Source organism: Hyaena hyaena, unplaced genomic scaffold, assembly GCF_003009895.1.
Source record: "Hyaena hyaena isolate Hyena2069 unplaced genomic scaffold, ASM300989v1 scaffold_65, whole genome shotgun sequence".
Lineage (NCBI taxonomy): Eukaryota > Metazoa > Chordata > Mammalia > Carnivora > Hyaenidae > Hyaena > Hyaena hyaena.
In genome coordinates, this window is record NW_024080697.1 from 1,467,515 (window position 1) to 1,479,445 (window position 11,931).

The following is an 11,931-nucleotide window of genomic DNA, read 5'->3' on the forward strand; positions in this document are numbered from 1 at the left end:
CGACCATTAAAGACCTAAATAAATGGAGATATATACCATATCCATGGATAGGAAGACTCAGTATCTTAAAAATGTCAATTCTCCTCAAATTGATTTAGAGATTTAAAGTAATTCCATGCAAAATCTTTAGAGTTTTTTTTTTTAAGGAATAGACAAATATACATGAAGGAGCAAAGATCTAAAACTAGTTAAGGCCCTTTTAATGTTTTTTTTTTTTTTTTTTTTATTTCTAGGAGAGAGAGAGAGACAGCGCGAGCAGGGGAGGGTCAGAGAGAGAGGGAGTCACAGACTGAAACAGGCTCCAGGCTCTGAGCTGGCAGTCAGCACAGAGCCCGACGCGGGGCTCGAACCCACGAACCGCGAGATCATGACCTAAGCGAAAGTCGGACGCTTAACCGACTAAGCCACCCAGGCGCCCCGTTAAGGCCCTTTTAAAGAAAGAAATATTGCAAAGCAATTTTTCTTACCAGAGAGCAATACTTTTTATAAAATAAGAAATAGTAAATCAGATAATGTGATATTAGGTCAGGGATAGGCAAATTTAGCAATGGAACAAAACAGAGAGCCTCCAAATAGACTCACACACTTGATACATTACAACGGTAGCATTGGAAATCAAGGGGAAAAGAATGGAAAAAGAAAATAAAATTGGATTACCACCTTACCCCCTACATAGAAAACCTACATGGAAAATATTTTTTAACGTTTATTTATTTTGAGAGAGACAGAGAGAGACAGAGAGAGACAGAATCCCAACCAGGGTCTGTGCTGTCAGTGCAGAGCCTGATGAGGGGCTCTATCTCATGAACTTTGAGATCACGATCTGAGCCAAAATCAAGAGTCAGATTCTCATCTGTCTAAGCCACCCAGATGCCCCCAAAACTTACATGTAAATCTAAATTTTTAAATTATTTAGAAGAAAAAAAGTAAGAGATCATCTTTAAGCCTTAAGGAAGAATTTTTTTTAGTTTATTTTTATTTATTTATTTTTTTTTTTAAGAGAGAGAGAGAGCAGGAGAGGGGCAGATAGAGAGGGTGAGAGAGAATCCCAAGCAAGCTCTGTGCTATTAGCACAGAGCCCAACACGGGGCTCAATCTCACAAACCTGAGCTAAAATCAAGAGTTGCATGCTTAACTGACTGAGTCACCCAGGCAGCCCAGGGAAGGATTTTTAAAATAAAATATGAAAAGTATTGGGGCACCTGGGTGGCTCAGTTAGTTAGGCGTTCAGCTTCAGCTCAGGTCATGATCTCACAGTTTGTGGGTTCAAACCCTGCATTGGGCTCTGTGCTGACAGCTCAGAGCCTGGAGCTTGCTTCAGAGTCTGTGTCTCCCTCTGTCTCTGCCCCTCCCCTATTCATGTTCTGCTTCTCTCTGTCTCAATAATAAATAAATATCAAAAAAAAAAATGAAAAGTATTAACTACACAAGACAAGGTTGATGCATTTGGCCATATTTAAAATTGAGAACTCTGCTGAAAGACATCTCAAAGTGAGAGAAGATATTTATGAAACAAATAATTGAAAAAGATTAGTATTCAGAATATATAAGAAACTCCTACAAGTCTATTTTAAAAAGATTTTTAAGAAAGTAGGCAAGAGGGGCGCCTGGGTGGCTTAGTCGGTTAAGCGTCCGACTTTCGCTTAGGTCATGATCTCGCGGTTCGTGGGTTCGAGCCCCGCGTCGGGCTCTGTGCTGACTGCCAGCTCAGAGCCTGGAGCCTGTTTCAGTCTGTGACTCCCTCTCTCTGTGACCCTCCCCTGCTCACGCTGTCTCTCTCTCTCTCCTAGAAATAAATAAAAAAAAAAACATTAAAAAAAAAGAAAGTAGGCAAGAGACACAAACAGGTATTTCACAAAGGAGAAAAAAATACATGGCCAATAAACACATGAAAAAGTGAGCAACCTCGTTAGTAATCAGGAAAACAAACTAAGATCATAATGATACATCCTTTTATATCCACCTGATTCTCTTCAAGTAAAATAAGTGATAATACCAAGTGTTGCTAATAAGGTAGATCAGTTGGACTCTTTCAGTCCTACTGGAAAGAGCATTCATTGATTTAACCACTTTGGAAAACTAGCACTATCTGTAAACTTGAATATTCACACAAACTATGCTCTAGCTGTTCCGCCTGTAGGTACACCAAAATATACACAAGAATATTTATAGTTTATATTCTCTCACTCCCCCAAAAAGATTGGAAACAACCCAAGTATCTGTTGAAGGAAAATGAACACATAAATCATGGTACAGACACATGATGGAATGTTATGTAGCAGTGCTAATGAGAGAACTACAGATACATGTAAATACATCCATTTTAGGAATGTCATATCAAGTGAAAAAAGCAAATTGTAGAAAATTACATTACAATATCATTTGCCAAAAAGTTAAAAAAAATATATATGTACATATATATATATTTAGACATGCTCTATCATGTCTGTGTTGTGCATGGTAGTTTCATATATATATGAATATATAATATATAATATAAATATATGTATTATTAAATAGTCATGCCTTATTTTTTAACGGCTTGATGCCTGGAAAAATAAAAAACGACAATATCCAAAATTGGCCAGAACATGGTAAGTGATCACAAGCATGTAAATTGGTACAATTTTTAAGACAATTTAAACTTATCACAAATAAAATTGACAAATATATTATGGCTTTGAGGATCAATGGTGTTTCAATTTTGGTTTCTAATTATTCATTGCTAGTATATAGAAATAAGATTCATTTTTGTGTGTTGACCTTATATCCTTGCTAAATTCTCTTATTCTTTCTAGGGTTTTGGGGGGGAGCATTGTTGATTATTTGTATTTTCTGGGTGGACAGTGATGTCTTCTGTGAATAGGGGCAGTTTTTAAACTATCTTTTTCTTACCTTATTGCACTGCCTAGGACTTTGAATATAATGTGAAACAGGAGTTGCGAGAGTGGACATCCTTGCCTTGTTTCTGATCTTAGAAAGAAGGCTGTCTTTCACCTTAAACTATGATGTTAAGTGCAGCCTCTTGTAGATGTTCTTTAGCAAGTTGAAGAAGTTCCCATCTTATCCTAGTTCTCTGAAAGTTTTTAATTCAATGGCTGTTGAATTTTGTCAAATGCTTCTTGCATCAATAGATCTGATCATGTGGTTTCACTTTTTATTTTATTAATATGGCTTGTTAAATTGATTGATTTTCAAATATTAAGAGCTTTGCATCCCAGGTTTAAATTCTATTTGGTAGTTATTAATCTTTTTTATGTATTGCTGGATTTGATTTGCTAATACTTTGTTACAGATTTTGCATCTGTGTTTGTGAAGGATATTGGTCTGTAGTTTTCTTGTACTATCTTTGTCTGATTTGGGTATTAATGTATCTTTCTGGAAGGCAATATGTCCATTGTAACAAATGTCTTAAAAATGCGTGTGCCCAAAGATGCTAAGAACTTACCTTAAGGAAATAGAGATTCTCATTATACACAGACTGTAGATTCAGATAGATGTAGATCTGAATACTAATGCATCATGATCCCCTTACTAACTGCTTGAATTTTGTGGCTGTTTTCTAGCCTGTAAAATACGGATAAGAGGACCTACCTCACAGATTGCAATAGATAATTCACACATCGTGCCCAACACCTAGTAAACTTTAAGTCAATAATAGTTCTTGGTATTATATTACAATCTCTGGCCTGTCTGTAGTCTGTCCAAATGGAAGGACATCATCTTTGCTCCCATGGAAGCTCCCACTTTGAATCTCCTTATTGGTGAGTATGCGGTCTCTTCATCCCTGATCCCCGTCTTCTCTTCATTTCTGCTCCCTGTCTTACATTAGGTGTGGGAGGCGTTGGGAATGCAAAGGCAAAAAAGGTATGGTCCCTGCCTTCGGGGAGCTAAATCTATTAGAAAGACACAGGCGCAAACGCACCGGTTCCAAGCAGTCTAACAGCATTATAGGAGGGTCTGCCCTAGGTGCAGCGGGTCCCGGACGCGCGCACTCAGCGTGTGTCAGAAGGGCGGGTGGTCACTGGAGCTTAAGGACCAGGAGGGAGGGCAGCAACTTCCACAGCACAGCCTCGGGTCATTGGGGGAGTCGGGGAGGGGGGAGCCCGAGACCGGCTGTTTCCATAGCAACGGAACTAGACACCCTCGTGGGGCCTCCCAGCTCACCCCAGTTCAGCTCTAGAAGAGCTACGAAAGGCCACTTCCGTTCCTCCCGCCTCGGAGGCTTGCGAACGCTCCTCTATTAACCGAAGAATTCGAGCTCCTAGTCTCTGATTGGCTCAGGCAGATGGAGGGGGTGGGATGTGGCACGGCGGGGCGTGGCCTGCGGACGCTGAAGCTGGAGTTTTCCTTGCGGAGCGGAAGCCGACTTCCCTCGCCCCGGAAGTGCAAGGATCGAAGTCGTACAGGTGCGGATTTCGCGGGCGAAGCGTCTCCTTTCGAGATGCCGGGAGCCGCGGCCAATGGCTCGGAGTTGTACGAGAGCATCGAGAGTTTCGTGGAGACCCTGAAGCGGGGTGGCGGGCGGCGCAGCTCCGAGGACATGGCTCGGGGGACCCTGGGGCTGCTGCGCCGTATCATCACGGACCACCGCTGGTCCAATGCAGGTGAGGCAGGTCTAGTTATGTCGCGTCCCTCGTCACTGTCCGTCCCCGATCCCCAGGCGGAAAGTCGCCCAGGCCTCATCGTGCTCGTGGCCTCTCACGCTCTCTCCCTCGGACTGCAGGGGAGCTGATGGAACTGATTCGCCGAGAGGGCCAGAGGATGACGGCCGCGCAGCCCTCAGAGACCACAGTGGGCAACATGGTGCGGAGAGTGCTCAGGATCATCCGGGAGGAGTATGGCAGGTCAGGACAGGGGCCTTTTCGCAGGAGCTCCTCCCCTTGCACGGAACCTTTAGTGGTGAGCAGGCCCGGTAACTTAAAAGACTACATCTCCGCCTACCTCCCTCTTTGGGTCTTGTTGCCTCCGTAGACTCCACGGACGAAGCGATGAGAGCGATCAGCAGGAGTCCTTGCACAAACTCTTGACATCTGAAGGCCTGAGCGAGGATTTCAGCTTCCATTATGCCCAACTCCAGTCCAACATCATTGAGGCAATTAATGAGCTGCTAGTGGAACTGGGTAAGAGTCCTGATCCCTGGTGGACAGGACAGGTTACAGGCAGATGAAGGAAGAGAAGACCCTGAAAGTTGTTCATCAGCAGAGATGGGAGAATGCCAGTTATATGGTTCTCTGAGCTTTGTCCTCTATCCTGATTAAGAGGAAGGGTTGGATGGAGCAGGACTAAGATAACCCTCTCTACATTTCTTTACAGACCAGCCCTTTATAGACTGCTGCAGAGACTGTTAGGACAGAGCTTTATTTTCATTTTATTTATTTATTTTTTTAATTTTTTTTTTTAGTGTTTTATTTATTTCTAGGAGAGAGAGAGACCGCGTGAGCAGGGGAGGGTCAGAGAGAGAGGGAGTCACAGACTGAAACAGGTTCCAGGCTCTGAGCTGGCAGTCAGCACAGAGCCCGACGCGGGGCTCGAACCCACGAACCGCGAGATCATGACCTAAGCGAAAGTCGGACGCTTAACCGACTAAGCCACCCGGGCGCCTCTTTATTTTCATTTTAAAGATGAACTCCCTAAAACCACAGGTGACAGACTCATCACCAAATTTCCTCTTGAATTTTGATGCACACACAGGCACCACCTCCATTCCCCTTGTCTTTGTGACCCCTGAGATCTGCAGATATTCATTACAATCAGAGTTCCCCAAGGAAGGAAGAGGCGGGGTCTGTGTATCTGGAGCTGCTGCTTCCAAATTCCTCCCCTATTTTTCTTCTGTGGCCTCCTTCTCAGGTGGAGGTGTTGTGGCCACCTTTTGGAGGAGGAGGAGTCCTTTTAGGGGGAAACTGTTTACCCCACTCTCAGCATTTTATGATTTCCCAGATTGGACCATTTTTTGCCTGAATTCGGTGTCTCCAAAATCAGTTGTAGGGAGCTGGTGTTGTGGCCGGGCAGGGTTGGGGGTGCAGGGAGGTAAGTGGATGAGTTGGGGGTTCTGCTGCGTAGAGGGTAGACTGAGAACTTAGGAGGTAGAAGATCCTAGAGGAATGGGGCTTTTAAGAAAACGTGACCTTCATGTTAAGTCCATTTACCCCCTGTGTCACCAGCATCTACTAGGTGGGCCGTCTGTGTGAAGGCCACCCGTCTCTTTCATGCTCTATCACGTCAGTGTTGTAGCATGGTAGTTCCATATTTTCCTTGCAAAACTGACTGTTCTTGCAGAAGGAACAACAGAGAACATTGCAGCCCAGGCTCTGGAGCACATCCACTCCAATGAGGTGATCATGACCATTGGCTTCTCCCGAACAGTAGAAGCCTTCCTCAAGGAGGCTGCCCGAAAGAGGAAATTCCATGTCATTGTGGCAGAGTGTGCTCCTTTCTGTCAGGTAGGGGGACTGCTGGAGTTGGTAAGAAAAATGAAAAGCGAGGAGGGAATTAAGAAGTGATAGATGGGCTCCATGCTAACTTTGACTTGATAAGCAAGACATTGAGAAGATAAAGTAAAAGAAAACATTAAGGGAATTTTCAAGTTGTTCATCCTGTCAACATTCTTAAACATTGGTTAAAGTTAGGTGAAATGCTGGGTTCAAGAAAAGAAATAATATTGGTTCTTTTGGGAATCAAAATAGGGTAAATTACCTTGGGGAATGACTGATGCTTGGTCTGACCTCGCTCCATCCCTGTGTAAATAATAGGTCTTTCAAAAGGAAAAATGTAAGGATGCAGGATGTTGTAACGAGCCAGGTGCTATCCTGTCAGCTCTGCCCAATTATACAAGCAAGCAGTATTTCCAGTTTTGTGGCTGTTCTGGTGCTCCTGCGGAGAACTCCACGTTTATTAGCTTCTCCTGCGCTTCCCTGCAGCGTACCATGAGGAGAGAATACCTACCATGGGCAGGAAAAGGGGTTATCTGGTGGCAGTTGTATGCCAGTTGTGCTCAGTATCACAGAATTCTCCAGATACAGTTCTGCTGGAGATGCCTTCCTCTCTCTCTCTCTCACTCTCTCTCCTAATGTCAGCCTTTCTCTCCTGTTGCAGGGTCACGAAATGGCAGTCAATTTGTCCAAAGCAGGTATTGAGACAACTGTCATGACTGATGCTGCCATTTTTGCTGTTATGTCAAGAGTCAACAAGGTGAGTCTATTTGGACTTCTGTTGAATTCACGAAGACTGTACATCTAAAATACTGATTGTATTTTTCTCCCTCCTGTAATATCCATGAGAAATGAAAGTTTCTAACACCTTTTGAAAGTACATACTTGGGCCTTTTTAATATGTCAACTGAATTTCTTTTCCCTTTATCTGTTTCTTTTTGTTTGTTTGTTTTAAAGATTTTATTTTTTTTTAAAGCAATCTGTACACCCAGTGTGGGACTCGAACTCACAACCCTAAGATCAAGAGTCACATGCTCTATGCCTGAGCCAGCTGGGCACCCCAGCGTAGCTCCTTTTTGGTGAAACCATTGAAGAGAATGAAATCTTGCTAAGCTAAGCTCGGCAGCTACTAGGGATTGGGTAGAAGGTCCCTGCTTTCTGACCAGAGACCTTGGCAGTGGTGGATGATGAATAGAAAGGCTCCCGGCTTCTCAGGAGCTGAGGCATAGACCTCCTAGAAGACAGGGCTAAGAGCGGGAGGTGATGCAGCTTCCGGTCATAGACTATATTCATTCTTTCTTTGGGAAGGCGCTTTTGAGCTAGAACTCCTTAGCCTAGAATCCCTTTTCCTTTACTGCCGTGTGACCCTCATGATGCCAAGATGGAGGCCTGAGCATTCAGCCTGTTGTGCCCAATGGCCTGATGAAGGCTCTATCCCTGGGATGACTCACATTTTGCTTCCTGTTCCAAAGGTGATCATTGGCACCAAGACCATCCTGGCCAATGGTGCCCTTAGAGCCGTGACAGGAACTCACACTCTAGCACTGGCAGCAAAACACCATTCCACCCCGCTCATCGTTTGTGCTCCCATGTTCAAGCTTTCCCCACAGGTATGTCCGTCTGTCTGTAGCCAACAGAGAGAAGGAAGCCGAAGTGTAGGCTTGAACTCCGGGCCTTCAACCTACTCACTTTGGGGCTTCTCTTTATCCTTGTTTGCTAAATGGGTTAGACCCAGTAGAGGCTGGAAAAAGCCACAGCAGTCTTCAACCAGGAAAAAAAAATGTTTTTTTTAATACGTTTCTTAATGGTCATTCATTTTGAGAGAAGGAGTACATGCACGAGCAGGGGAGGGGCAGAGAGGGAGAGAGCATCCCAAGTTGATAGTGTAGAGCCAGGTGCGGGGCTCGAACTCATGAACTGAGATCATGACCAGAGCTGAAATCAAGAGTCGGACATTCAACCAGCTGAGCCCCCCAGGAGCCCCCCAAAACTTGATAGTTAAAACTTGTCAGCTTTGAGAATTCAAAATTATAAGGTCAGGGTAGTACACAGTTGGCAAAGGCCCTTTGTTTCCACTGCCACCATTCTCCATCACCCTGTCCATTTCTGAAAATGCCAAACACGTTGAAACTAGGAACATAGGATCAGTTTTATCTCTCATAGTTAGAGGGACCTTCCTCTGTAGCCTGAATACAAACAGTATTTCAAAGTGAAGAGTTATTTCATTAGCAATAGGAGCTATTTGTAGGTCTCTTTTTTAAATTGAGGTGATAGTCACATAACATACAATTAACCAGTTTTAAATGTACAGTTCAGGGGCACTTACTACATTCACAGCATTGTGCAACTACCACTCTCTGGTTTCAGACCTTCATCATCCCAGCAAAACACTCTGTTCCCATTACATAATCACTCCCTATTGCCTCCTCTCCCCATCTCCTAGGAATCACTAATCTGTTTTCTGTCTCTGTGGCTTTGCCTGTTTTGGATATTTCATATAAAAGAAATCATACAATATGTGCCCTTTGTTTTTGACTTCTTTCACTTAGCATGATGTTTTCAAGGTTCCTAGAGAACTTCTTTGTTTCTTTTTGTGGCTGAATGATACTCTCTTGCATGGATATACCACAATTTATTTACCTGTCCACCCCTTGGGTAGTTGGATTGTTCAGCCTTTTGGCTTTAGTGAATAAAGTTGCTGTAAGCATCTGTGTGCAGGCTTCTTTGTGGACATGATTTTTATTTCCCTTGGGTATGTACCTAGAAGTGGAATTTTGCTAGGTCTGTCTTTTTTTTTTTTTTTCCCTTGTCTAGTTCCCCAATGAAGAAGATTCATTTCATAAGTTTGTGGCTCCCGAAGAAGTCCTGCCTTTCACAGAAGGTACAGAAGAGAGTGTGTGTGTGTGTGTGTGTGTGTGTGTCTGTGTGTGTCTGTGTGTGTCTGTGTGCGTGTGCATTTGGGTCCTTTTGCTTTTGTTTTGGTAGTCAGTTGAGGTTGAATACTGCCAGGTTGTGCTTTTTATCATACTTCTTGTGGAGACTTCTCTTGAGCATCATAGAGTGCATGGGGACCTGATCTAGTCCGTGTTCATTTTGTTCTGGGACTAATATATTTAACTGAGTGTTGAGGCCATGGTAGGTTGGATCACCCAGCATTGACTGGGTTTGGCTTTGCACATTGCTTGACATAGGCGACAACCCAGTGGGAAAATAGACTTGTTTTCAGTTGCTGTAGGAAGTCTTTTTGGTGAAGTGGCTGGCAAAGGAAGTAGGCTCCAAAATGTTCCTACCATAAAACTTGCCTGTAATCTTGCCTGTGTTGGGAGTCCTTTTCTCTGACTTCTGGATGCCGCAGCTATGGCCAGTGAGCCTGCCACCTCATCAACATAACATGGCCTTAAAAGACCATCTGAGAGCAAAGTAAGTACTTGGGGTGCAGTTCTTCTTAGAAGTTGAATAACTTCATTTATTCGCACATTCGTTCTTTCAAGAATTATTTTTTGTATGTATCCACTATGTATCCAGCACTACTTTAGCCACTGGGGATGTAACAACAAACAACACAAATAGGCCCTACTCCCATACAGCTTACATTCTGTTGCAGAAAACAGACAAGAAAGTATCGGGTCATGGGATGTTTGGGGAAGAGAACAAAGAAGGATGATGTAATTGGAAGGTGGTAGAAGACCACGTTAGTTTGGGAAGGGTCTTACTGAGAGGACACTTCAGCTGAGTCCAGAACAAATAGACCCCACCATTTGAAGGTCAAGGAGAGAGTCTTCCAGGCATTGGTGCAAAGGGCCTGAGTTAGGTTCATGCTTAGCCAGTTGGAACAAGATGGCCACATGGCTGGAGAGAAATGAGCACGAGGGAGAGCAGGATGGATTATAATTAGTGTAGTGCAGTGGGGAGGGATCAGATCTTGAGGGCTGCTATCCCAAGTTGGAATTATAAGGGTTATGCAAAGGCAGTGGAGAGTTTTAAGCAGGGAGTGGTATGGTCTGAAGTCCTCTCTTCTTGTTTGTACTCTGCTCGGTTTCCCTTGGGATAGCAAGTATGCCTGCATTATTGAGCCTAGACTCTATATTCTATTCAGTTATTAGTTATTAGAGCAGATCCTCAGTTTTATCTTTAACATGTGTAATTGATTGCATTTCAGGGGACATTCTGGAGAAGGTCAGCGTTCACTGCCCTGTGTTTGACTACGTCCCCCCAGAGCTCATTACCCTCTTTATCTCCAACATTGGTGGGAATGCACCTTCCTACATCTACCGCTTGATGAGTGAACTCTACCATCCTGATGATCATGTCCTATGACCACGACTCATTTGGAGCAGAAGCTGCTTAGCTAAATATGGAATGGAGAGGGACTTCAGTGCGAGTGCTGAAAACCTCGTCCTTGTAATGGGGAGTGAACTGGAGCCAACCTAAAAAACTTAATACTGTTTCCTGCCTTTTTAGGCATCCCATAACAAGGACACACATTCAGGTCTGTCTCTTGCCTTTCCGATCTTAACAGGAGCAGTGGGCCCTGACCTATTAATTTTGTACCTCTTAGGGCGCCTGGCTGGCCGGCAGCAGAGCGTGCGACTCTTGATGCTGGGGTTATGAGCTCTGTTCTCATGCTGTACATAGAGTTTACTTTAAAAAAAAAATTTTTTTTTTGGATCCTCTTAGTGACCTGGGGAGTCTGTTTTAGGAACCTAAACTTTCTGGTTCAGTGGGGTATTAAACATAACACTGAAGACCTTGATGGGATATAGGTTTTTGCTCAGAAATGGCTACCACACCTTTTCCTGGGCTGTGCCAATAAAAGCTGCTTGAAGATTCCTGAATTGGTTTATTTATTGTTCTGCTCTGGACTGCCCGGAACAGCAGCAGCAGAGCCCTTTCGGTGCTTTGATAGAAGGCTGTAATTAGAGGGAACCGGCTAAGACAGAAATGCAAATGAAAGTATTTACAGTTTCCTTCCTGATTCACTGGCAGTGGTCCCAAACAACTTGTTAGTAATCTAAGACAATGGTTCCAAAACCACTCAGAGTCATTGGGGAGCCTAAGAAAATATACCGTCTTGGGTTCTATCCCAGACTTACTGCATCTGATCTCTGGGATGGCACCTGAGAAATCGCTTACAGCTTCCCAGAAAAGGACTCTCTCATGTACTGTTAATAGGATTGTACACTGGTACAACCTTCTATAGAGCAGTTTTGAACCTGCATTTCCCAAATTATCTGTACAAGCAGATGGAGATATAGAAAAGAATGTCTACCACTGGAGCAGCTGTGGTGTCACAGGCTAGGTGTCCAGCAGTAGCATTTTGTATTCTGTTAATTAAAAACAAGGAAGGCTGTGGATAAGCATGACATACTGTGGAACATTATGTATAGACTGCAGTAGAGGTTTCAAAAAGGCACCTAAAGGCAATGTTTGGATTAAGGACACTTTGGCTGGTTCACCCTGTATATAATTTGAATTAGTTACCAATAATTAAAAATGTGAA

At 43.7% G+C, this 11,931-nt stretch overlaps 1 protein-coding gene across 1 annotated transcript; it reads left to right on the plus strand.

Moving 5' to 3' along the window:
• Positions 1 to 4,365: 4,365 nt before the first annotated feature.
• EIF2B2 (eukaryotic translation initiation factor 2B subunit beta) lies at positions 4,366 to 11,266 on the plus strand. Its single transcript, XM_039232341.1, has 8 exons — positions 4,366 to 4,607; positions 4,727 to 4,847; positions 4,975 to 5,123; positions 6,280 to 6,443; positions 7,096 to 7,191; positions 7,904 to 8,041; positions 9,246 to 9,312; positions 10,591 to 11,266. Exons 1-8 carry the CDS (start codon positions 4,445 to 4,447, stop codon positions 10,746 to 10,748), a joined length of 1,056 nt encoding a protein of 351 aa, XP_039088272.1. The 5' UTR covers positions 4,366 to 4,444; the 3' UTR covers positions 10,749 to 11,266.
• The last annotated feature ends 665 nt before the right edge of the window (positions 11,267 to 11,931 follow it).

Coding starts and splice junctions, on each gene's coding strand:
- EIF2B2 (XM_039232341.1), top strand. CDS start 4,445: ATGCCGGGAGCCGCGGCCAATGGCTCGGAGTTGTACGAGAGCATCGAG. Junction 6,444..7,095: donor AGTGTGCTCCTTTCTGTCAG/GTAGGGGGACTG, acceptor CTCCTGTTGCAG/GGTCACGAAATGGCAGTCAA. Junction 7,192..7,903: donor TTATGTCAAGAGTCAACAAG/GTGAGTCTATTT, acceptor CCTGTTCCAAAG/GTGATCATTGGCACCAAGAC.